Raw genomic sequence first — 24338 nt, 5'->3', positions numbered from 1 at the left:
GTGTGTGCCAAGCTGTCCAATCGATACGCGCGACCGGGCCGAGAGTTGTTCCGTTGGTTACGTAACCCGCGTGGAGCTTGCAGCTTGCGGCGATGCTCGCGGTACCGCCGCTGAACATCACTGCCCCAACACCGACACACACCGCAGAGATGTCTATCCAACCGCTCATCACCTTCAAGGCCGGCCAGTGTGAGCTGACTGTAAGCGTTGCGGAAACTGACAATCCAGATCGTGCACTAACAATAGCCACAGCGCGGAGAAGGCAACCAGCAGACAGTCAAGCCAGTACCGACACCAGGCTATGTCTACCTGTACCAAGGAGAAGATGGTTTGTTTGCAACCTACTCAGCCGCTTCGTCAACTTACGTATCCAGAATTCGTGCACTTTTGCTGGCGACCACGCGACCGCTCGCTCGACCAGTCGGACCTCGACCTCATCATGATCCCCGGTGACGGCTCCTTCCAACCCTACACCGGCAAGGACTCCATCGATGACCCCGAGAACATCAAGTCGCCCACCGACGGCCGCATCTTCGTCCTCAAGTTCAGCTCGAGCTCACAACGCTATCTCTTCTGGTTGCAATCAAAATCGCAGCACCCGCGCGGCGCGAGCTGGTTCAGCGAGCGCGACCTCAAGATCGGACAAGTCATTGACTTGCTGCTGACGGGCGAGGAGATTGATGTACAGGCTGAACTTGCAGGTATCTCGAGCTCATCCAACAATGACGAGGATGAGACCATGGAAGACGTAGAGCCATCTAGCCGAAACCGCCACGGTAGCACCGGAGGCGCAGGTGCTGGTGCCACAGGCGGTGATATCCGAGATGAAGGCGAAGAGTCCCGAGAAGGGGGTGCCGATGGTGGTCGAGCGTAGGTTCCATCTATTTGTATCGCATTCGGCGTCGTGGCGCAGTCTACCTTTCCGGGCAGAATCGAGCTGCTGTGAAAATTATCAACGGCTCTATACAAAACTATAAAGATATCCTGTCACGGTACGGCGTTTTGGGAGAAGCATAAGACCATCCAAACATGGCGATTGGCACTGGCTGCTCATGTACAACAATAGAAAATAAGCATCATGCTACGTCTTCCACTGGCCACGCCGCGGCGCTCGTTTCGCGTTTTTGCTTTTGCCTATCCTCTTGAACATTCTCGCTAACGCGTCGACAGAGCCGGATCAGGTGATGTCTCTGCCATTGTGCAAGACTTCATGAACTCGCTCAAAGGCGGCAACGCAGGCGGCAGCTCACAACAACAAAGAGGATCAGAACCCTTCGCGAGTCTTACCGAGTTCCTCTGGCCTACGCATACTCTCTCAACCGTTGAGAACGCTTCCGACGAGACCATCGACGCACTGTGTGCCCAACTACCGACAATCCCTTTCCTCCTAGAAGCCGAAGTTGAAGACATCGATCAAATCGACCCCAACTCCGAGACCGCGCAGATGGCCATACAGACATTGGGTCGGGACGAGAAAATCGAGGTTTTGAGCAGGATCCTACGGGCACCCCAGCTGAGGGGAGCTTTAGGCAGTTTGAACGAGGCCCTGAGGACTGGTGCTCTACCGACTGTCAGCCAGGCACTGAAAATTGATGTCGAAAACGGAGGCTATATGAGAGGTGGAGGCATGCCACTTGGTGGCGGGGATGCAGTCAAGGCTTTTCTGGAAGGTGTCAAGAAGACAGTAGAAAAGGAGAAGAAGGGCGGCGATGACATGGACACCAGCTAGACTGCCCAGCGGCTGTAGCGATTTGGACATGCTTTGGCATTGAATGACGACACACGAATGATGCACATATAGACGACAATGACCAATGGCACGAGCACTGCATTGCAAGGGTAGGATAATCGAATTATTCTCGCTCTGGTCTGTACTTTTGAAATCCTCTTCCTAGAGGTTCGCTTCCCATCTATGAGGATCTCCAAAGTGTACAGAGTCAGTCAACGGCTTTAGCCTTTCCACAGATTCGTACCCATTATCGACTTTCATTCGTCCCACTTCCAACGGGGAAATGGTTATCAGCCAAATCTTTCCATAATTGCAGCCACTCCACTCAGGTGCTCAATATCCTCAACTTTGTCTGCTGGATGTTGTTCGCGATAATGCTTCATCCACGCATCGCGTTGATCCTCATATTGCGGTTGCGAGTAGCACCCCTTGCAAGGTACTCTGAGTCCAGGGAGGTAACGGGGAAAGTGGTAAGCGCAGAAGTTGGGGTCTACGTCACTGTTGAGATGTTAGCCATCGGACCGTGGAAAGAGAGGGATGAGACGCAGTGGTGACAGGGTACTGACCTATCGTCAACTTCTGGGTCGGCAGGTGTGAAGAAGGTAGATGGCGAAGATATGTTTGTAGCAAAGGGCGCATCGATTAAGGTGCCGGTGGTCGAGAAAGTGGGTGAAGGCTGACTCTCAGTTGGAGAAGTTGGAGACATTGACGCCGGGGAACTAGGATGGCTCTGCATATAACCCGATCCCGCACCCGCTGCCTCTGGTCCTGTACCCGGCGCCATGAAGCGGAATGCTGGAGCATTGCCTCCACCCTGCTGCTGTTGTGCTTGACTGCCCAGCACCGCCGCTCTCAGTGGAGGAGGATGAGCCTGTGATTCACGAGCACGCTGTGAAGGCAGATCTTGGACGTCGGTTCTCCGCGCTGGTGGACTAGTTGACGTGGGCGCCATAGCGGACACAACGGAACTTGAGCGCGACAGATCCGGTGCATTTCCACGGTTGCTGGGGATGCGGCGGCCTGTAGCGATAGCGTGGGGGCACGGCGTTGTGCAGATTGTCTTGTGGTGCCCGCAAGCATAGACTTGGAGGAGTTTGTGACACATTCTGGGCGGCTGGCGAGGTTCTGTTCGAAGGATCGGGGACTCTTGGTGTATGAGTTGGTGGATGACTCAAGATCAAAGTTGGATGACGGGAGTAAGTGAATGTTAGAGCGGCAGCGTGGAGGTGAGTTAGCACAAAGTCAGAGGCGGTGATATGTCGCAAAGGGCTGGTAAAAGTGGCGGCTCAATCATTCCCAAGCGGTATATGAGCGTTGGTTTAGCTTATTCACGCACTAGCATTCGTTTGCCTACCTGCGCGTTTGTCAATATAGAAACAACATTGTACATTCAGGAAGATACGGCTTCGAAGGACAGGGCAGGGCAGGTCAGAACTTTGGGTTCTATGCTAGAAGCTATATCAACATTGCAAAACCATGAATGACCAGTGTAACGACAACCGCTTCCCCATGCCGCAAACACCACGCCATCAAACTCCATGCCACCGAATGCTCGAATAAACAATACACTTCCTGAGGTGTCAATTCACTAGTAGCTCCGTCCGAACAAGATCCACTGCTTGGCGGGAGTCTGACAGTCGGGGTTGATGCACTTGGTCTTGCCAGGCTCAATACCCTCGGGCTGCTCGAAAGGAATGCACAAACTCTTCGCACCCATGGCAGGGGCCTGCTTGTCTTCCGCAACGCCATCGCCCAACGCACTCCGTGCGCTCTTCGCCTTTACCTCATCTTCGCACTTGTCGCCCTCACAGTGGGGAACCAGGACAACGTTCTTACCGTTCAAGGTAGGGACAAAGTCATCCCAGTTGGTAAGCTGGATGCGGTGGTCCCGGTATGCCTTGTCAGCCTTGTTGAACATGTCTTCCTGGATCTGCTCGAGTAACTTGGGGACTTCTTGTGCGATGCTGTCGACATTGATGGTACCACGTGCGGCGTCCTTGTCATCGATGTCGCGACGAGATGTGGTGACAATACCCTTCTCAGCATCCTTAGGGCCGAACTCGATTCGTAGAGGAATACCCTTCAACTCCCAGTCATTGAACTTCCAGCCGGGAGAGTAGCCCTCACGGTAGTCGGTCTCAACGCGAACACCAGCCTCAGTAAGATCGTCATGGATCTTCTTGACCTTACTGTAGAGATCCTCCTTAGCCTCAGCAGACATCCTGGTTTCGTTAGCATTGCCATAGTTGAGTTATCAGTGATAAACTTACTTGGCGGTGACTCCCACAGGAATGACAACAACTTGGATCTCAGCCACTCTGGGAGGAATGACAAGACCTCGGTTGTCTCCGTGAGTCAGAATCATGACACCGATCGAACGTGTAGTCAGACCCCATGAGTTCTGCCAAACGTGGACGTGTTCCGACTTTCCAGCTTCCTTGGCGGTGGGGTCCTCGACTGTGATGTTGAACATCTTTGAGAAATGTTGACCGAGAGCATGGGATGTTGCAGCCTGAATACCGCGGCCAGTAGCGGGAATGAAACCTTCGACAGTGGTGGTGTAGTCGGCTCCGGGGAACTTCTCGTTGACAGTCTTCGTTCCCTTCACAACCGGAACGGCAAGCAGCTTCTGGTACACATCAGAGTACCAGTCCAGGATCTGGAGAACCTCATCGCTCGCTTCTTTCTGGGTAAGATGTGCGGTGTGGCCTTCTTGCCAGAGGAACTCGCGCGATCGGATGAAGGGCATGGGATCTGGACACAGATTAGACGTTGCCGGAGAAAAGAATAGATCAGTACTCACGCTTGAACTCCCACCGAACGACGTTGTTCCACTGGTTCAGCTTCAGGGGAAGATCGCGATGCGACTGGATCTTGCGCGCGAAGTAGGGGTACATGGCTGTTTCGGATGTAGGGCGCACAGCGACGGGCTTCTCCAGGTCAGATTTCCCGCCCTTGGTCACCCACGCGACCTCGGCGGCGAAACCTTCCACATGCTCCTTCTCTCGCTCCAAGTTATCCGCGCTGATGAAAATGGGGAAGTATGCGTTTCGGACTTTCAAAGTCTTGATCTGGCTGTCGAACCACGACTTGATGTTCTCCCAGATAGCGTACGAGGAGGGCTCGAGGATGTAGCATCCGGCTACGTCGTAGTAGGAGATCATCTGTCCCTTTGTAATGACCTGTTGGTACCAGTCTCCCAGGTCGACCTCCTTTGCGACATCGATACCAATCAACGCTGAACCTTCGATCTGTGGCTTGGTTAGTATCGCGCATGGTGTCGGATGTTCGGTGTCGCCGCATAGACCTACCTTCTTCTTCTGTTGCTGGGGCTTCTTCGCGGCTTTCTGAGGGTTACCATCCTTTTTACTCTTCTTGGTCTCAGAGATGGAAAGATCCTTCATCTTGCCATCGGCAGCTGTGGCTTCAGCCATGTTGGGAAGGTGCTATACAAAGCTGTCAGCGTCTCGCAAGAGATATCTTCACGAGTACTAATGGATGAAAAGGTAGTGAAATCGCGGTCGTATAGATATTCTAGCCAAACCCATTTGTAAACAGGGTGAGTTGGTGGGGCAGGCGGGGTATCAAGACGCGACTTGGGACTACTTACGTGCAATTGAGTTATGGCAAGTTAAAGAGACGGTGGGGAACCCAAACAATATAAGGCGAGAGCACTTTAGAGTCACGTAAAGCTAAGACAGAGTCGGCTCGTTGCAGTCTCGTGTGAGTCGACAGCCAAATGTGTGGAGGGCCGAGTCATCGGCGCAGGGGTCCAGACTAGCGCGATTCACGGGCGGAGCTACCATTCGCCGTCGCCGACGCGGGCGGGCATTGCTGGAGATTTTCTGGACCGCGTAGAGGCAGCAACAACGAAGCAGAACAGCTATCACCCGACACAATGGCAGGAATCTTCGAGCAGTCACGTAGCGGAGGAACTCTGTGTAAGCCGCCGAAGCAAACAAGACCGCCGCAAAAAGCTAACACGTGCAGTCCTCGGCGGCCAGAAAATCAGCGGCCAGGACATTCGCGACCAAAACGTCCTTGCGACCCAAGCGATCTCGAATGTCGTCAAGTCGTCCTTTGGGCCCTCGGGTCTCGACAAGATGATGGTCGACGACATCGGTGACGTTACCGTGACCAACGACGGCGCTACCATCCTCAGTTTGCTGGATATCGAGCACCCCGCAGGCAAAATCCTCGTCGACCTGGCCCAACAACAAGACAAGGAAGTCGGCGATGGCACAACCTCCGTCGTCATAATAGCGGCCGAGCTGTTGCGGAGAGCGAACGAGCTCATGAAGAACAAGATCCACCCCACCACCATCATCACAGGCTACAGGCTGGCGCTGAGGGAGGCGGTCAAGTACATGAACGAGAACATCAGCACCAAGGTCGATGCGCTCGGTCGGGACTCGCTAGTCAACATCGCGAAGACGTCCATGTCCAGCAAGATTATCGGCTCCGACTCCGACTTCTTCGCCAACATGGTGGTAGATGGCATGACTGCTGTCAAGATGACAAACAACAAGGGCGAGGTCAAATACCCTGTAAAGGCTGTCAACATCCTCAAGGCACACGGTCAAAGCGCGACTCAGTCGATACTGGTCAAGGGCTACGCTCTCAACTGCACGGTCGCCTCGCAAGCCATGAAGACGCGCATCACCGACGCCAAGATTGCCTGCTTGGACATCAACCTGCAGAAGGAGCGCATGAAGTTGGGTGTTCACATCACCATCGACGACCCGGAGCAGCTAGAGAAGATTCGAGAGCGCGAGGCTGGCATTGTCACTGAGCGCATTGAAATGATCCTGAAGGCCGGCGCCAACGTCATCATGACTACAAAGGGCATCGACGACCTCTGCCTCAAGCACTTCGTCGAGAAGGGTGCCATGGCTGTGCGAAGGTGTAAGAAGGAGGATCTGCGAAGGATAGCGAAGGCGACCGGAGCAACCCTGGTCAGCACACTTTCTGATCTGAACGGTGACGAGAAGTTTGAGGCAGCAAACCTTGGCCATGCTGAGGAGGTTTCGCAAGAGCGCATTTCTGACGATGAGTGCATTCTGGTCAAGGGCACCAAGGCTTTCTCGTCCGCATCCATCATCCTGCGAGGTGCGAACGACTACGCCCTGGACGAGATGGAGCGATCAGTACACGATTCATTATCAGCCGTGAAGCGAACCCTCGAGAGCGGCCGCATTGTCCCTGGTGGAGGTGCCGTCGAGACTGCGTTGCACATCTACTTGGAAGAGTGGGCAACGTCAGTGGTGAGTCACTCCAATCCTTGCATGTCAACAACGTGACTAACGACAAGTCTAGGGCTCTCGGGAACAGTTGGCCATTGCTGCTTTTGCGCAGTCTCTGCTTGCTATTCCTAAGACACTTGCCATCAACGCGGCCAAGGATGCTACCGAGCTCGTCGCCAACCTCCGATCACGGCACGCTCTTTCACAGCGTACAGTGAACCCTTCAGACCCTTCGTCGCAAGACGCAAAGCAGCTGGCCAAGTCGAAGAACTACAAGAACTACGGTCTGGACCTGTCAAACGGTAAAGTGCACGATTGCCTAAAGGCCGGTGTACTGGAACCCAGCATGAGCAAAGTCAAGCAATTGAAGTCAGCAGTGGAGGCGTGTGTTGCCATTATGCGTATCGATACCCTGATCAAGCTGGATCCAGAGGAGCAAGGTGGAGGTGGTGACGATGGCCATGGACATTAGATGTCCTGGCGTGAAGAGGAGATAGACCCGACTGAAAAGATAACGACAGCGTAATGAAGGCTCCAAGCCCACGTGCAAGATGCTCCTCTGTTATCCCCACTCTGTTCCAAGCCACCCTAAGGACCTTCAGCCGAAATCTGCTTGCCGCGGCACTGACTCATTAAAGGTTTGGGGGCCAAATGTGACCCATCGTGTAGAGCTTTCGGACCGACTAGCACCTGTCCTCCAAAGTTATGTAGGCAACCAAACCTTACGGGCCTCGATTCGCACCAAAACACTCCCAACGATACAATCATGCACAAGCTCATTGCTTGCAGCTGTCATTTGGGACATGAGAAGGCTTGAAATTATTGCGCCTCAAACCCTACCTCGGCAGTTCACGGCCACGATGGGGATCTGCATGCGACTCTGCCGCGTCGCACAACACATGGCTTACCGGTGAGACTATCTGGCGACCAAGACATCCGACGTGCCTGGTGTTCATATTAAAAAGGTAAAGCGCACGGTGGTGATGGCTGCAAGCGGCCTGTTTACAGCCTATGGCGGCGCTACACAAGCGAGGCGGATTGTTTCTTTCTTCTTCAGCTCGCTACCCCATGCTAGTTACACATCCGTTGTCCCTGCAGCGGTCACCATTGCGTCTAGCGTCAAGACGAACACCTTGTGAAAATACTGAACAACTGTGCTTTGAAATGATGCAGTAACGGAAAGAATGAGCAGGAAAAGCGTACCTAGGTAGGTGTGGTGCAAGTATTGCAGCAATCCTGCCTGTACGACAAGCACGTCCAACCGAACACTTCCATAAAACCCAATTGCACAAAATCTCAGCTGATCAGCCTTCAATACGCTCTCCTCGTATGTGTGGCCGCAGCCGGCAAGCCCCAGCGGGTCGCTGCACGCCTTACGGCGCAGTATCTTTCTCATTGTACGTAGCTCAACATACCTAGGTATGAGTACTTAGCTTATAGGGCCCTGCTCTTTCCTTAAGGGTGCTTTCTGCTCCTCGTTCTGTAATTTCTCGGGTCTGAAACGTCATGGCATATACCAGGCTTTCTTCATTGCTGGTCGTTCTCTTTTCCGCAAAGTATGGGAGCACTGCTATGATACGGGCACCGACGCCTGCTGTCACGCCTGCCCCTGCTGCAACAGCTGTAGCACTGGCTGCTAGAGATGTTACTACCCTTGGATATATTTCCACGGGCATGTATGGCTCGAGTACATTGTGTAAGATTGATTACCTACATGGCTGCTCGACTGTTGCTAAGAAGTCTTAGATGACACCATCACTGCAAATAACGAGGGTCATGTCATCGCAACATCAGGTAGCCTTTACAAGATCTGTGCGCCAGAATCTCTTTGCGAGTTCTTTTCTTGTGAGAGCGATTACGTTGTGTACCCGACTACATCAGTCTTCTGGTACGTTCTGGCTCCTGGTCGCCTGGATATTGTATACTAACATGGCATCGCAGTGGAGGCTCAAACTTAACTTGCAGCTACTGGGAGCTGGCAACAGATATCAATGACCCTTCACCATTGACCAACTACTGGTGCGATGCTAAGACGGAAACGGGAGGAAGGATCTTAGTGACCACCCCAGACCAGGGTATGCAATCTCTCTAACCTTGATGAAGCATTGACTGACAACACACTTCCAAGATTCATCGACCTCCCCTAACACTGGCTCATCCTCGAATACCCCAATCTCTCTGTCATTCACTCCACTCTCACGTACCGCTTCCGGTCGTCCCTCAGATGCACCACTTGACCTCACACCTTCCTCCGGTAACGAAGATTCCAACGACTCCAACAACTCCAACGAATCCAACAATTCCAAGAAGTCAACTCCAGTAGGCGCAATCGCCGGTGGAGTAATCGGCGGCGTCGCTCTTCTAGCCGCTGTAGTTCTCGGAGTCTTCTTCCTTCTTCGCCGCAAGAAGAAGCAACAGAACAATACCACCGTCAACAACAACATGCAGCAGCCACCCACCGCACCTCAAGCTCCACCAGCCGGTGTCCAGTACTACCACGAGCAGAAGCCCGTCCCTCAGCAACACATGCAACAGATGCCGTCTCCACCTCCTCAACACCAACAGCACTACGGTCAGTACGATCCGAACGCACAGCAACCCGCGCAACATTTCTATGACCCCAATGCTCAGTCTGCGTATGCTGCGCAGCAGGGTGGCTATGCGATGCCGGAGAAAATACAAGGTGCTGTGAATCCTGTGCAGGCGAACCCGCACTATTCGGACGGGCCAGTGAGCCCTGTACCGCAGTACTCCCCAGCTATGTCGCCGCCAGTTCCAGCCACCATTAATGAGTTGCCGAGTGGGAGGATGTGAGTACAGTAGTGTTGCATTCGGTCGCGGATGATATGGCCATCGTCCTGGAAAGCGGTTAATGTCTTTGTGCTGTCTTGCACAGTCTGATACTGCATGCCGCACAGTGGATGGAAAGATAGACGTGCATTTGAAGTGCAGTGCAGCTCTAGATACAACTCTAGTGTTGATGAATTATACCCCCCTGTTATATGACCCACCAAGATTTAAGACGTTCTACGAGATGTCCGTTATTTTGCAGGTTCTGCGTTCGTCAGAACCTTCATCAAGGCTTCCCGCAATATCCTTTATGATATCCCCAAGCTAACTTTTGATGGTCCTTGCCGCAATAGTACGCCTCGCCGCATCCAGCACACTTGGATTTGGCACCTGGTGCTCCACAGTGACCACACCATTTCTCCGTCGCTCTATTCATCCACCTCTTTTTCGTCCTCATCGCCACTTCCCAAAGCCAATCGTCTACGGGTGTACCACTGATCGCTAAGGTGCGGTCGCTCTTGCTAGGATCTGTACCCTTTGCCAACATGCTGAAACGCAGGGCAAATTCCTCTGGGGTGTCCAGAGCAAACAACTGCTTTCCCTTTGGTCCAGGGCCGCGTCCTATATCGCCGAACTGCATGGACGAGAGATCGAAGAAGGATTGAACCGTGTCGCTATCGAGCGGAGAGAAACCTACGACCGCATGCAGAAGTTGTGGCTGATGCCCACTAACAAACATTGCGCCCTGTGGGAGCACGCAGATAGCAGTGGTGAACTTTGGGTCACGGAAGGACTCTTCGACAATGACACGCCTACTGACTGTTGTCGTATAAGACATGCCTGGCTGCTTACCATTGGGCGCATGTCGCACTCTCAACTTTGTATCTTCGGAGAACAGTGCAAAGAAGATCTGAAGCAGACTGATTGCCTGGTAGCAGCCATCGTGGTTGCGTGCTTGATGGAACAACGTCTCTAGTTGCTCATTGGAGAGTGCGCTATCCTGGCGTTTGTTCGCGGGTAGGAATTCCGTAGGCAGGTCTGGGGCATCTGGATCACTGGTCTGCTGCTGATCCAATACGATCCAAGTAGACGCGTTGTTGTTCCAGCCTTGGTCAATTGGACTGCTAAGTGCGACCGTCTTCGGTTGTGTACCCGGGAAAGCGACTTCTCTCAACTTCGTGTGTCGGAGCCGAGGTTCCGTAGTGTTGCGTTCGTAATTGAGTAAGACTGCGATGTCATACAGATCCAGCACTTCCTCGGTGTCCATCATGGTTGCCGGACGAGGGTCTTGCACTATCCTGCTTGCGTGGAATTGAGGTGGCGGGGCGCATCATCCCGCTGGAAGCGCAACGCGCTAAGCAAGCATCTTCCTATTTTCGGCGTAGCGCGGAACGCGTGCTTGCGTGATGTCACTCGTCGTGCCTGGAAGTCGCGAACAGGAGACGGTATAGCAATTACCTTCACATCCGGAAGGCTGAGTATCAAGGCCAATGTGGAATATTTGGATTTTCCCCCAAGCGACCATGATTGAGTCGCAGTCACTACATGGAATGTCATGACACAGAAGCGCGGGCACGAAGCAACAGAGCTCTGGAGATTTGGAAGTGTTGAGATTCCTTGGGGAGACTTAATTCACTCTGGACCATTCCCGTACATGCTTTTCCTGTCTAGACCCAACTCAACGCGCATCGAAATCTAGGCAGTCCTTACCAACGACGATCAGGATAGCCGCCGCACCTGAAACAAACCGAACAGGTCTGTAGACTACACAGCAATGAATGCACACAAATTGAAGGATCTGGCATTAATGAAGACTCCAGGGTGTTTAGTTGTTTCCTTGTATAAGGTGAAATCACGAAAGAGCTGAAGAAAGGAAGAAGGGATTTTGAAGGTGATTATTGATTTTGGAAGCCATGAAGGTAAGAGATACTGTCATCGATTATGAGTCGTTCTCGAGACCTTCCTCACGAGCCCTCTGTAATAGTCATCAGTTTTTCAACCCATCTCAACTCGCTTCATCAACTTTTAGTCTCGCCCGCAAATTTTCTGGCTATGAATCGCCTTTTCTCGCAACCTGTAGCCTGAAGAATGGTTAGCATCTCCCAGGTAAGCTGTGATCAGACTCGTTCAATTATAGTAGCACAGGGCAGAAGTCAGTGCGGCTGCCTACTCAACGCAGAGCTTCTTCTGCACCACGTGTTCATCGCTTTCGACTCTAAGCGATCTCTTCCTGGGCTTCTCAGAGAGTATATTGTCCAGTGACTTATGAGGGTATTCCTCGGGCAGCGTCTCTTCAGAGCGGTCGTCATCGGGGATTTTGACCATGTTTGCATGCGCATCTGAAGCCTCTGCAGTATCGTTGCTGGAGGCGGCGCCATCCTCGACTTCAGAGAGCACATAGTTCAGTACTTCGACCAGCAATTTGAAGCCATTTCCAAAGCCGAAGTCGCAGAACACATCCATCTGGCCGCAGTAAACAAAGACAAAGGCGATCACTGCCTTGAGCTTATCCGAGTAAATGTACGTCCCGTTCATATTCTTGAAGAATCCATCGCCGTTGAAGCTTCGATCGTCGTTTTCGACGTCATAGTGCAAGACAGGCTTTGCCTCGGGCTTGCCGCCACACTAAACATGAAGCTCGTACGTTGTTGGGCTGCGCTTTCCTTTAGTGCAGGTGCCAATACGAAGCATTGGCTTTCGAAGATCTCGGAAGATGAAAGTTTCAGGCGAGGGAAGTCTGGCCATGACACCGGGACATTGCTCTTGAAGCATGTCGAGCAACTGCTCTTTGGTGTAACGTGGGCAGCTGGGCATTTTGTCCTCGTAGCTGCGATTGCTGTCAGTATCTTGTCGAACAGAGGGATGAACAGACTCAGCTTACTGGTGTGGTTGACTGTACGTTTCAGCAGGCGGGAGTGCTGTTGATGAAAGAAGGAAAGAGATATAGTACTGAGAGAGAATATATGAGGCAGCTTTATATGAAGTCTAGTCACAAAACCTCATTCTCGAGGCCCCGGAGTTACCTAGCGTCATTATCACCTTGAGGTGAGAGGGTAACTGTGCGTCACACATTGGGTAAGTTGGGTGACCTGCCCACTTTTGACCGCCACATACACCACAACATAGGAAAGTGAAGCATATACAAGGCCTCTAAGAGAACCCATGGCTTCCTAGTAGAAACGACCAAACATCAGGAATGATGTGTAGGCATCCTGGTTTCCATCTACATATTGTACAACAGAAGTAGATGTCCTTGTATTCGCATACAACCACTGTTGGCGATGTGTTGTGCTCACAGAACCTTGCGACTTATATCACAGTCCATGCTCCATCTCCCTGATCAGCAGTCTCAACGATCGAGAGGAACACCGTCAGCGGAAGCAGAATTCTTGTACCCATGACATGGGACCAACAATCAAATGGTATATCTCCCAAAGCTAAAGTACATGACGAATCATACAACAAGCAACCTAAAGCCGCGCCATGTTCCCTCTCTTCCGCATGCTCTTCGCCTTCCCTTCAACAGCACCCACCTCATCCCCATCCAACTCCTTTCTATCGAACACAGCATCCTCCCAAAGCTTCTCACCAACCAGATCCGCTAGTGCCAAAACTCTCGTCTGAACTGTCGCTCCATCGCGCCGATTCTTGCCTTCTCTCCGCGAAGCACTAATGCGCTCAGCGAAGCGCCATAATGGACCATCGGCGATGATGCCACCGTTCGACCCTCTTTGCGGAGTCCACTCCTCTGCTAGTCTGATAGTGGCGGGCGTCTTGTCTTTGGACTTTGTAACGAGAATCATGCCTTCTTCCTGGAAGCGTGTGTACGCATTCTTCAGTGTTTCCTTGTTTACAGCCTCGAAGTAAGAAAGGTCGCCCTGGTGGTAGAGAGTCTTGCCGAGAACTTGTGCGCGGTCTTGGACTTTCTTGAGGTCGAGCCAAGAGGATGGAGATGGCGATGTAGCATTGGGGGATGACAGGGGAGGTGTGAGCATCATCAGACTGATAGCACCGAGCCATGCAGCTTCGATGAACGGCCAGATGAGGAAACAGTAGAAGTCATAGTTTTCGCGTCCTTGGGTCCGTTCAGCAGGTGATAATTCGACGAAATCCACGGTTTCTTCGCCGAGCTCGGTTTTTGACCGTGACATCGTGATGACACCGTCTTTTTCTAGTCCTTCGAGTGTCTTGGCGAGATTGGTATCGAGACCTTCGGTGGGGAAGATAAATTCTCCCCGGAAGAGCTGCGAGAGGAAGTGCACCTGTGCGCGCAGGTCACCGTAAGACATGCGTTGATACTCTGGGCCACCGCCCTGCTTTACATGCGTGTATAGTGCTGCGCTGACCAGGCTTTGTAGGATGAAGAGATGAATGGTCATGTTTCTGTAGAAGGAGAGTTGGAACCTATCCACGGCGTAAAATGTGTCTTCTGGTAATCCGGGGACTAGGCCAACAAGTCCAGGTCCCAGAACTTCTAAAGCGCGGTCGACAACGACACTAGTGGGGAGGTTCCCAAAATGTGCTACACGGCCACCTTGAGCCCTGACACGGTCGCTAAGCCATTCGACTCGGCGGATGAGTTCTGATTTGCCTACACCACGACCTCTCAATGTCAGTAAGACGGTACCAACGAGAGCGGTGGGCATCACGACGGAGACGTCGTTGATCTCTGACAAAACTTTGTAGCCCAGTGTGCGGAGGAGACGGAGTCGGTCGTCTTTGGTATCGAGTTGCTGCGGAAGTTTAGAGAAGCGTTCGCGTTGCTGATTAATGAAGGATTTGAGTGACCATGGCTCGTGGAATCGGACGTCTACGCGGCCGAGTTTAAGGGAGAGGACACTGGAAGCGGACAGGAAGTCCATGAGGTTTTCTTTGGGTTTGGGTTGACCGAGGAGTTCGCTAATGTATGAGCTGGGGTGTGTTAGTTTTCCCTATGGGAACAAGCTGATCGAAAGACTTACTCAACCTCGATGACCTTATCGTACTGCGTCGATACCGGGCAAATGATCGCGTCCTCCACCCTACCGCTCGCGATACTGTCGAGCATGTAACTCAGTATGCCGAACTTGGGCGGCAGAAGCTTGCCTGTACGACTTCTCCCTCCTTCTACGAAGCACTCCAGATTGTATCCACATTGCAGCAGGGTATCGATGTAGGATTGTACAAGTGTAATGTACAGCTGATCGTCCCCGAAGCTCCTTCGTATCCACATAGCGCCGGCGTGTTGGAGGAAGGACCCGACGACTGGGAAGTTGAGGTTGTCACCAGCCACGACTGTGGGCAAGGCAAGCCCGAGTCGGTAGCAGATGATTTGTAGCGAGACGTAGTCTACGTGCGAGCGGTGACACGGAAGGAAGATAATGGAGTGCTTGTCTTTTGCTGCCTTCTCGGCGACAGCGCGCAGGCGTAGCACTTCCTCGCTCGAGACGTGGACGCCCTGGTGGTATGCTCTTGTCAAGAGTTGTGTAGCGAAATAGTATGCACCTCTTATGAAGCCTTTGCTTTCCATCTTGCAGATCATGGAATCCGTCCAGCCCTCGCTGACCTGAATAAGCGATTCCTCAATCTGCACCCTCCTCTTTGCCTTTTTATCTTTCTCGCCGACACCAACCCCATGCATTGCATCCTCGCCCAACAGCCCTTCTTTCGCCTCAACCTCTACCCTTTTGTCCGCCAACTCTCGAACTTTGGCGACGAGCATTGGGTTGCTCAACACCCTCGCCTTCATATCCTCGCTAAAGCCTGGGTAGAACTCTGGCTGCCCAATGTGATCGTCAAAAGACCTCCATCCTGTCCCTGAGAAGTGTAGCGAGACTTCGCGAATGAAATCGAGCGGCGAGGATCGGAAGCGCGCGAAGCTGTGTATAAGGCCGCGGTCGGGCGATTCGTTGTAGCCGGCTGCGTGCAGGTAGACATTGTCGTCGGCTGTGATGCTGAGATCGGGAGCTTGTTCGGGGCTGGAGGGGCGCGCGGTGGAGGACTTCCGGTCCTCGTCTGAGGAGGCCATGCTGATTGGAATGCGGATGTGGGATATGCAAGGAGCGTCTCCTTAGGGAAAGGGTGCGGCGGAAAGCGCGTATCGCATGGGAAGGACGCGTTTAGGAATCGATCTCGGGAGATGGAGTTTTTCGGGTGTTTTAGTTTCGTGTCAGTCCACGTTGGCACTGTTGCTACGACATGGTGAAGCAGGCACGGAGCGTCGCGACGATGGACGGTGACATCGCAAGCCCACTTCCCCGGTCGCTATGCCTCGGCTTCTTGTGGGGAACCCACGCCGGCGCAGCATCACCTCCGATTCGCTATACATCAGCACCACCGACTCTTGTAATTGCTTGGTAGATTGCTATTAACGTGCCACTTGATACTACAATACATCTATCTGTATAAATGCGTCATCATGGGACCGTCGGCGTACTCCAAACCCCACAAGAAGCCGGACAGACCTCAAAACACTTCCCACAAACTGACTTTCCCGTCTTTAGCTCCTGCCGCGACCCAGTGTTTAAGCTTCGACTGCTCCTCACGGTCTCTTTGTCGCTTATTGGTAGCCCCATCTCCGCGACCTATCTCATCTTGTGTAAGAATCTCACCGAATGCAGTGGAGTAGACTCCTTCCTTGTGCCACTTTAGCACGGCAACTTCCTTGAGCGTCTTGGTGCTGTATATGCGGATCCGTGAGTCCCAACCACCGGTAATCAGAAGCCTGCCATCCGAGCGGACACGGAGCGACTGTTGACCTGCGTGTTTGGTGTCTGTTGTTTTGTACGGGGCTTGTAAGCTGACCACTTTCTGGACTGGCGGAGCAGGCTTGAACTTCGGTAGCGGTGCGGCCGACGAAAGCAGTGAAGATAGACCGCTGGGTGTCGCTTTCTTGGAGCTCGCCTGATCAACAGTTTGCTTTGTGAATAGATCTGAAGACGGTACGGGTGGGTCGTTGTCTTCTTTACCCGGAATGGATGGCAACTCCGGTATCTGATGCTTGGCTACTATAGCATCTGCCGAGGATGTGAAATAGAAGTCGCCCTCTGGCGAAGCGTCCAATGACAGAATCGGCTGAGAATGGGGTTGACTGAGGTATACAAGCTGGGCAGTCTCTACGCTCGTGTCGGGGTGTTCTTCAGCCAGCTTGAAGGCTGCAGTGACCCCGCCTTCATACCCTGCGAGCAGGAGAAGTCTCTGCGTGGCTCTATTACGAACAAATCTCACGGCCATGACCATGCCTGTTTCGACGGTTCGTATCTGTGGGATCCTGACCTTGAGTAGCTCACCAGGGAAGCTATACACGTCGATCACCTTGTCGTCTGTTGACGGGACTGCCACAAAGATGGAGTCATCCTCTGCGACAGAGGCTGGAGGATGCTGATAGCCCATGGAGAAAGAGCAGAAGTTGAGAGTGTTGACGGGAAGCGAATGAAGAAGCCACGGTTTGGGCGTGTGTTCTCGGTTCCCATCTTCAGGTAATGTTGATGAAAGCTTCTCTGTCTCGTCTTCGAGTGCAAGTCGCCAGACTCTTATTCTGTTGTCCCGTCCATGTCTGTATCCGCGATCTGAGGTTAGTAGAGCTCGTCAGGCAGACGTGGGCTAGTCTTAGGGTGATTGGTGGTTTGCTACAGTGACACGCACGTTATGATATTTGCATCGCCCCATTGGGCGAAGGCTAGGATGGGGCCATCGTGAGCTGGCCAGACAGCAGTTGGTCGCTTCGTCTGAACATTCCAGAGGACGACCCAGCCATCTGCGTCGCCCGTCAACAAACGACTGTTCTGGCGAACAAACAAAGTTGCGTGGATGTGCGAGGCATGGCCGCGGAGAATGGCAGTGGGCTGTGCTGGTGGGAGCGTGGCGGTTTGGCGCTCCAGGGCCATGGGCAAGCTGAGGTGTTAGTTTCAGGCAGGCCGGCACGAGAGACGATCGTCGAGAAGCGATGGTGGGGCCAGTGATGAGCGGTTGATTGTCGGGTATACAACGCGAACGACAGGTACATGCGCGCTTGAAACGGCTGCCTGCTGGGCGTTCCTTCTCAGACGATGCTCGGTACTAGCGAGCTGAGGGTCATTCGATTGCTGCAGCAGAAGTACGAAACAGCCATGTTGACTGGTATGGAAGAAGGAGTATTCGTTTCCTCTCAGCTTAGAAGTACATGTGGAGGCGTCGGCAGGTGTTCCAGGGTGGCAGGTGCTATGACAGTGCAAAGATTGCCGAGACGGACAGGGATCTATTCTGGTCTTGAGCTTGTTCGCAAAACTCTACAAGATTAGACGAGTGAAGGTGCAGCCAGTCAGCATGCCATGGAGCGTCGAAGCTGCTCGGGCGCAATGCACCTGCACAAGCCGGTTGGGCATCATCTGGATACCTGCAAGATGTGTCTGTCTCTCCAGCAGCGCTGGGGTAGTGCCAAGCTGCTGCCTGCGCCACGATGGGTAGCTCTTCGCACGAACTGCCACGAGAAAGCTAGTGCGCTGGGCAATAGGGCTCGCTACAGCAATGATGCACAGCAATCGAGGGTCCGCGGGACGGGAAGAAGAGTTTCCATGCTACGTCGCCGAATGTCACGACGCATCCAAGCCGGCGCGCGCATCATTACCGGGAGGGCGCGCGCATCATGGCGTCGCACCCCGGACTGGCGCACACCAAGGCCCAGACGTCTCCCCGAAGGCGCATGCTGTCCAGCTCTGCCGTCTTTTATCGCGGGATCGTCGTGATACTCGTCCACACGTCCAGACGCTGACGACCGAAAACCCGGACAGCGTCTTGTTTCAGAGTGCAGCTGTCAACGTTACAGGCGCCTCGGTCCCCAGCCCTCGCGTGCACCTGCCCTTGCGACGCTCCCTGCCAGGACGTCCAGCATCTCCTATCGTTCGTCATCGCCTGCATGTACGCCAGCCCGCTCAGGTATAATCCAATATTCCGCCTTTCCTCACGACTCGCTGCTGCTACTTGTTTGCTTCTGTCCCGCCAAAAGCACCCTCGACTCCCATGACTTTCCTCGCCCACCCCTCCATCTAGACCAGCGCGTTCCTGCATATCATCCGCGACCGAACGCCTGCACACGCCCTCTCGACGGCCAATTCACCAAGACCTCCTATCCCTGCGCCCTCTCGACACTTTTTGCATTCGCACCACGACGACGGATCTACGCCTTTGTGTTTCTTTCCACTATTGTTCAATCACTGCCATTGCAGCCGCACTACGGCGAATCTTGCGAATCTTACGTTGCTGCGTCGCGTCCCGTCGCAACCGAGCTGTCAGATTACGGCGGTCCTCGACCAACCCCACATCTTCAACCGTGACTACTCGACGATTGACCACCAAATCGAAGTGGAGGGATCGACAGACTTGGCCCACTGCGCGCCCTGTTACGGGGTCGTGATCGCCCTGCCACGGCGAGCGACGGCGCAACGCCTGTCCCCGAGCGAGCGTCAGCATGGCCAACACCGCGACACCACCCTCCAACAATGACTCGCCCACGAGCAAGCCATTGCCCTCGAGAAAGAGAGCCAGCGATGCCACGCCAGACGACAAGCCTAAGAGGACTCGTACCGGCTGCCTGACATGCAGAGAGCGCCATCTCAAGTGCGATGAGACCAAACCGACCTGCAACAACTGCCTCAAGTCCCAGCGCGAGTGCAATTGGGGCAAGAAGCTCAACTTCCTCGACACCACCTGCGAGCGGAATGCATACCTGATCCCCCAAGGCATCGACTATCAGATCGCTTTCATGGACGAGTCGCGGACCATTGCTTCGGAATATGTGGGCGGGCGAGAAATGTATCCAGTAGAGGACATGGACGCACATGTTCATATGGGCAGCAACGGCTTTGGCATGGGACCGCCAGCTTCGTCGCGCCAGCACATTCCTCCCATCCAGGGCATCGCACAGGAGTCGTACCAGCAAGCGCAACTCACCTACAACTTCGACCAACAGCGGACCCAGCACCAACACGGGCGTTCAAGTAAGTCAACAGTCCATTCCAGCTGACCGTGCTGACTCTATAGTATCGAGTTTCTCAAACGGCCCAACACCGTCCCCGTACACGATGGAGCATTCGGCCAGTCCCGGACCCCTCCCCACGCGCGACTACCTGAAGAGCCAAGAGGAGGTATTATACATGCAGGTTTTCGTCGAGGAAATCGGCATTTGGATGGACAGCATGGACGCACACAAGCACTTCTCGCGTCTGCTACCCTTCCATGCGCTCAACGAGCCTATGCTGTTACACGCCTTCCTCGCATGTGGTGCACGACATCTTGCCCTTGTTAATCCCAAGTACAGCGAGGAGAAAGCACTCCACTATTACGATGTAGCCACACGCGACCTTCTGCACTCTCTGCAGGACCCCGACCGCGATACCATTCTATGCGCTACCACTGCGGTAATACTCAACGTATACGAAATCATGGGAGAACGTGCGCTACAACGGATGAACCACATCGCGGGAGCTCGTGCTCTGATCAAAGAGTGCCGCTGGAACGCTAGGTCAACAGGCATCGGAGCCGCCTGTTTCTGGCTGAACGTCGGCATGGAGATATTGAGTTGTCTGCACTTCAACTGGCAGGTCGCTTGGGACCCCGACGAGTGGGGCATCGAGATGGACTTTACACCAGAGACTGAGTCAGGCAAGGAAGAAGTCTGGACCCATCGTATTCTCTATGTCGTTGCAAGGATATGCAACTTCCGTGCATCGATACCGCGCAACCAGGAAGTCGCCAGGCAGACCTTGCAGGAACGGCACAACGAGTGGCTTCGGCTGAAAGACATGACTGACAGGTGGAACGAGAACATACCACGCACCATGCACCCAATGGCATATTTGTACCCTGGACAGACAATATCCGGTTCAGCGTTCCCCGAAGTCTGGCTAATCAAGAGAGCATCGATAATAGCGCGGCTCTTCTACCATACATCCCTTGTCTTGCTCGCGCAGATCAACCCGCTACAGGGCCCTAGCGAACCCGACATGTGGGCCATGCTCGAGCAAAACTCCAAGTTCATCTGCGGTATCAGTGCACACGTCAAAGACCGCGGGGTTGCCAGCGTAGCGCTACGCTCCCTCGCCATCGCAGCTGAACCGCTCACAGACCGACGCGAGCAAGAAGAGGTCCTCCAGATATTCGATAAGATCAGGCAAGAGACGGGTTGGCGTGTAGGCTTCGTCAATACAGAGCTGAAGCAGAAGTGGGGCTGGGATACGCCGCAAACCCAGGACCAGAAGCCACAGCAACAACCTCCGCCTCCGCCACCCCCACAGCAGCAGCAGCAGCAGCAGATGAATGGCCACATGCAGGAAGGCAGTGTTGTGTACCAGCAACAGCCTCAGGTCGTCGTTCAGCAGCAGATGCCGCAAGTCTCGGTTGCACCTGCCCCAGTACAGCGGCGGCCGACGGGCTTTGGTAACCCTCTGCTTGTAGCAGACTTCAGCATGCCACAACATCCTTACCAGACGCACTACGTGCCTGCAAACATTGTTCAGCAGCAGCAACCGCAGACATTACTTCAGCCGCCACTTACCGCAATGAACGGGTACGGCGGACAGCATTTCTTCTAAGCATCCTCAGCACTGCCTTCTTCCTTCCAGGATTGTATTACTCGGCACCTTGTTCTACCACGTTTCTATACACAAAAGGCAGGCGTTTGGAATTCCGTATCTCTACACGGTATGGGATACTTCTCTAACGATGTCATGAGTAGCATATATGCGATCACTAATAGCAAGACCACAAGGGTGGTATTTGGAGGCCAAATGGTATAAACGGGACTTTTGTAAATATATACCCTCTGTTTGAGCAAAACTTGGTGCAAACTCGCCGTCAGTATCTGGCCTTGTTTGCGTGTACAATCTATCAGCCATTGAATACTCAATTTCTCTATCCCGTTAGTAGATGGCGAGGAGACAGCTTGAACCCCAGGTTCACTCCCTTTCGCAACTGCCATATGCATGCACATCTCACTCGCATATCGCTCGGATCATAATCACTAGTACGAAACCCAATCTTCGCTTCGGCAAAGTTCCGTTTGGTGTGATGAAGTAGCTTCATCTGCTAGTCATTGCTAGGCCGCCCGTACCACCTGTCACTCAGCCCTAACACTAGCTGTCTACGCCACACCTGCTAGTAAGATCAATCTCGTCTGTTCTCTCTACATTCGGTAAAAGGGCACTCATGTATCAGCACAGCGTTCTATCTAGTCGATGCGAGCAGATGTGGGTGGGCTGCGGCCATACAGTCAATCGTACACATTGCATTACCCCTTTTTGAGGATACTGCATTACACCCAGTTTGGTGCAGGAGGATCGCAGTATGCTGCAGCCGACATTGCATCTCAAGCCGCCGGATGATCTCCCTGAATTCCTGGAATCCTTCGTGCGCGAATCCCGTCATCTATCGCGCGAGCAAAGACCATGAGTAGTTCGTCGATCAGGTTCGCGACGACCGACACCACATCTCCACATACCAAACACGAAGATGATTTTACCAACGTTGCGACTCGCCTTACCCACCGCGCCATCTTGCGATTTATTCAATTGGTTGAATTAGCAACATGGTGGCGCTTTCCCCTGTGTTTAGCGAGTCAGGGGTGGAACCTGTGCCGCAATATGCGAGTTATACCCAAGCGCTCCAAGAGGGAACAAAGGAAATACGAACCAGGCATCCAGCCGCCAACTACGCCACAAAAGTGTCAGCTCATGTATTATTTTGGAGAATGGCGCTCCTTCAGCATGTCAGCTCTGTCTCGTTTTCACACCTCTTGGGAGTCGTCTTCTTTCTTTTTTCACTATACCTAGGTATCATTCAACATGCATCGCGCATTCCGGGATGAGAAAGGCCTGCATTATGCGCCGAGAAGACATCACTCTCCCGTTGGCCTAACCCGAAGGCGCAGTCGCCGCACGATACTCCTTGTTATTGCAGTCTGCTTCCTCGTACTTTACAAATTCCTTCTGCCAGTACATCACGGAATTGCCCTCCGCCCATCAGTCATCAACGACACATCAGCCTCTAGGATACCACCCGCAACAGAAACCCCGCAAGGCGCCGAAACCCCAATATGTCCGGATTCGCCAATTGCAAACGATGTTCTGGTAGTTGTCAGAACAGGTGCAACCGAAGTTCTTGAGAAGTTACCCGTCCACTTCGAAACAACACTTCGCTGCGTGCCAGACTACATTGTCTACTCCGACCTGAGAGAGGAGGTTGACGGTCACCAAATACACGATGTTTTCGAAGGCATCAGTGACGAACTCAGAACTTCAGTACCAGAGTTTAAGCTCTACGATCACCTTAGGGCTCACGGAAGAGAGGGCTTGAAGAACACGACGCATCTCGGAAGCGGACCAGGAGGATCGCTAGACAATCCATCGTGGAAACTTGATCGATTCAAATTTCTACCCATGGTGGATAAGGCGCTCACATACCGTCCGAATGCGAAGTGGTTCGTGTTCATCGAAGCCGACACCTACATGGTTTGGCAGAATGTACTCCAGTACCTGAGCCATTTCGATCCCGATCAGGCATTGTATATGGGAAAGCACATGTACATCGGCGACACTCTATTCGCACACGGCGGATCCGGTTTCGTTCTCTCCTCCACCGCCATGCGCAAAGTAACAGAACGAAGAAACGCCAACCTCGCCGAGTACGACGCATTCACAACCAAGAGCTGGGCCGGCGACATGGTACTAGCCACAGCCCTGCGCGAAGTCAACGTCCCTTTGTTCTGGGCGTTTCCCCATTTCCAAGGCGAACCAGTATCATCACTAGACCACAACGTATCGAAGATAGGCCGAACACCCTGGTGTTACGCCCCCATGACATACCACCACATGCGCCCAACCTACATCCAATCCCTATGGACCTTTGAGCAAACCCGTCAGCAAAACGGCAAAACCCAACTCCTCCACCGCGACGTCTTCAAAGAGTACATCCTCCCCCGCCTCTCCGCCAAACTCGACGACTGGGACAACCTATCCATGGACGTAGAACCCGACGACTCAGGCCCCTTTGAGAAATGCAAATTCATCTGCGAATCCAAACCAACATGTCTCCAGTTCTCCTATGCTGCAGGAAAATGCTCTACATCTACTAGCGTCACACTGGGTGAGAGCGCAAAGATACGGTGTGTAGAGTATTCTAGCGCGGCGAGCAAGTGCATTCGCTGGCAAGAGGGGACACAGTTTGCGGGCTCAATTCAGTCGGGGTGGATGCTGGATCGGTTGGAACAATACATGCTGGATATGGATAGTACGTGTAGTGGAACTGAGGGGGAGAGGTGGGTTGCTTGAAAGAGGAGGTTAGCAAGTGCGGAGTTCAAGCGAATTTCGCGCTATGTCGACTAGTCTATGCAGGGCAAAGAGAACAAAGAAGACGCCGTGCTGGTGCGGTTTAGCTTGAGAGCTACGAGGCTGCACATGAGGCGGCTTGGGAGGACGTTCGGCTGACGGTTCTGGACAAGAGCTACTGTGTTAGTACGCTTCCGATAGCAGATGCGGGGAAGTTGTGTTGGTCTCGAACGAGCAAACGCTCTTACATCATCATTCGGGAGCTTGGCTCCGTTCCGTATCACTATGAAACGATCAGGC

The 24338-nt window shown here is 53.3% G+C and overlaps 9 protein-coding genes across 9 annotated transcripts; 5 read left to right on the top strand and 4 right to left on the bottom strand.

Annotated features, from left to right (window-relative positions):
• Positions 1-149: 149 nt before the first annotated feature.
• On the top strand, positions 150-1729 carry J4E90_005503 (uncharacterized protein; the record flags this gene model as incomplete). The annotated part of the gene is made up of 4 exons (XM_051435056.1): positions 150-200; positions 253-328; positions 375-870; positions 1171-1729. 4 exons carry the CDS (start codon positions 150-152, stop codon positions 1727-1729), a joined length of 1182 nt encoding a protein of 393 aa, XP_051291080.1.
• Positions 1730-3317: 1588 nt separating this feature from the next.
• J4E90_005502 (uncharacterized protein) lies at positions 3318-5163 on the bottom strand (the record flags this gene model as incomplete). The annotated part of the gene is made up of 4 exons (XM_051435055.1): positions 3318-3951; positions 4000-4483; positions 4533-4980; positions 5041-5163. The coding sequence occupies 4 exons, from the start codon at positions 5161-5163 to the stop codon at positions 3318-3320; spliced, it is 1689 nt and encodes a 562-aa protein (XP_051291079.1).
• A 464-nt stretch (positions 5164-5627) lies between these two features.
• CCT1 (T-complex protein 1 subunit alpha) lies at positions 5628-7444 on the top strand (the record flags this gene model as incomplete). The annotated part of the gene is made up of 3 exons (XM_051435054.1): positions 5628-5670; positions 5720-6993; positions 7046-7444. The coding sequence occupies 3 exons, from the start codon at positions 5628-5630 to the stop codon at positions 7442-7444; spliced, it is 1716 nt and encodes a 571-aa protein (XP_051291078.1).
• A 1304-nt stretch (positions 7445-8748) lies between these two features.
• J4E90_005500 (uncharacterized protein) lies at positions 8749-9786 on the top strand (the record flags this gene model as incomplete). The annotated part of the gene is made up of 2 exons (XM_051435053.1): positions 8749-8806; positions 9101-9786. The coding sequence occupies 2 exons, from the start codon at positions 8749-8751 to the stop codon at positions 9784-9786; spliced, it is 744 nt and encodes a 247-aa protein (XP_051291077.1).
• A 213-nt stretch (positions 9787-9999) lies between these two features.
• On the bottom strand, positions 10000-11032 carry J4E90_005499 (uncharacterized protein; the record flags this gene model as incomplete). Its single annotated transcript, XM_051435052.1, has 2 exons — positions 10000-10027; positions 10092-11032. The coding sequence occupies 2 exons, from the start codon at positions 11030-11032 to the stop codon at positions 10000-10002; spliced, it is 969 nt and encodes a 322-aa protein (XP_051291076.1).
• Positions 11033-11928: 896 nt separating this feature from the next.
• Positions 11929-15769, bottom strand: J4E90_005498 (uncharacterized protein; the record flags this gene model as incomplete). The annotated part of the gene is made up of 3 exons (XM_051435051.1): positions 11929-12387; positions 13296-14673; positions 14724-15769. 3 exons carry the CDS (start codon positions 15767-15769, stop codon positions 11929-11931), a joined length of 2883 nt encoding a protein of 960 aa, XP_051291075.1.
• A 437-nt stretch (positions 15770-16206) lies between these two features.
• Positions 16207-17627, bottom strand: J4E90_005497 (uncharacterized protein; the record flags this gene model as incomplete). Its single annotated transcript, XM_051435050.1, has 2 exons — positions 16207-17272; positions 17386-17627. The coding sequence occupies 2 exons, from the start codon at positions 17625-17627 to the stop codon at positions 16207-16209; spliced, it is 1308 nt and encodes a 435-aa protein (XP_051291074.1).
• Positions 17628-19186: 1559 nt separating this feature from the next.
• On the top strand, positions 19187-21308 carry J4E90_005496 (uncharacterized protein; the record flags this gene model as incomplete). The annotated part of the gene is made up of 2 exons (XM_051435049.1): positions 19187-19715; positions 19759-21308. 2 exons carry the CDS (start codon positions 19187-19189, stop codon positions 21306-21308), a joined length of 2079 nt encoding a protein of 692 aa, XP_051291073.1.
• Positions 21309-22556: 1248 nt separating this feature from the next.
• On the top strand, positions 22557-24041 carry J4E90_005495 (uncharacterized protein; the record flags this gene model as incomplete). The annotated part of the gene is made up of 1 exon (XM_051435048.1): positions 22557-24041. One exon carries the CDS (start codon positions 22557-22559, stop codon positions 24039-24041), a length of 1485 nt encoding a protein of 494 aa, XP_051291072.1.
• Between the last annotated feature and the right edge of the window lie 297 nt (positions 24042-24338).

Source organism: Alternaria incomplexa (assembly GCF_024043165.1).
Source record: "Alternaria incomplexa strain BMP 0042 chromosome Unknown scaffold_7, whole genome shotgun sequence".
In the NCBI taxonomy this organism is placed as follows: Eukaryota; Fungi; Ascomycota; class Dothideomycetes; order Pleosporales; family Pleosporaceae; genus Alternaria; species Alternaria incomplexa.
This window is presented reverse-complemented; position numbering and strand designations above follow the sequence as displayed.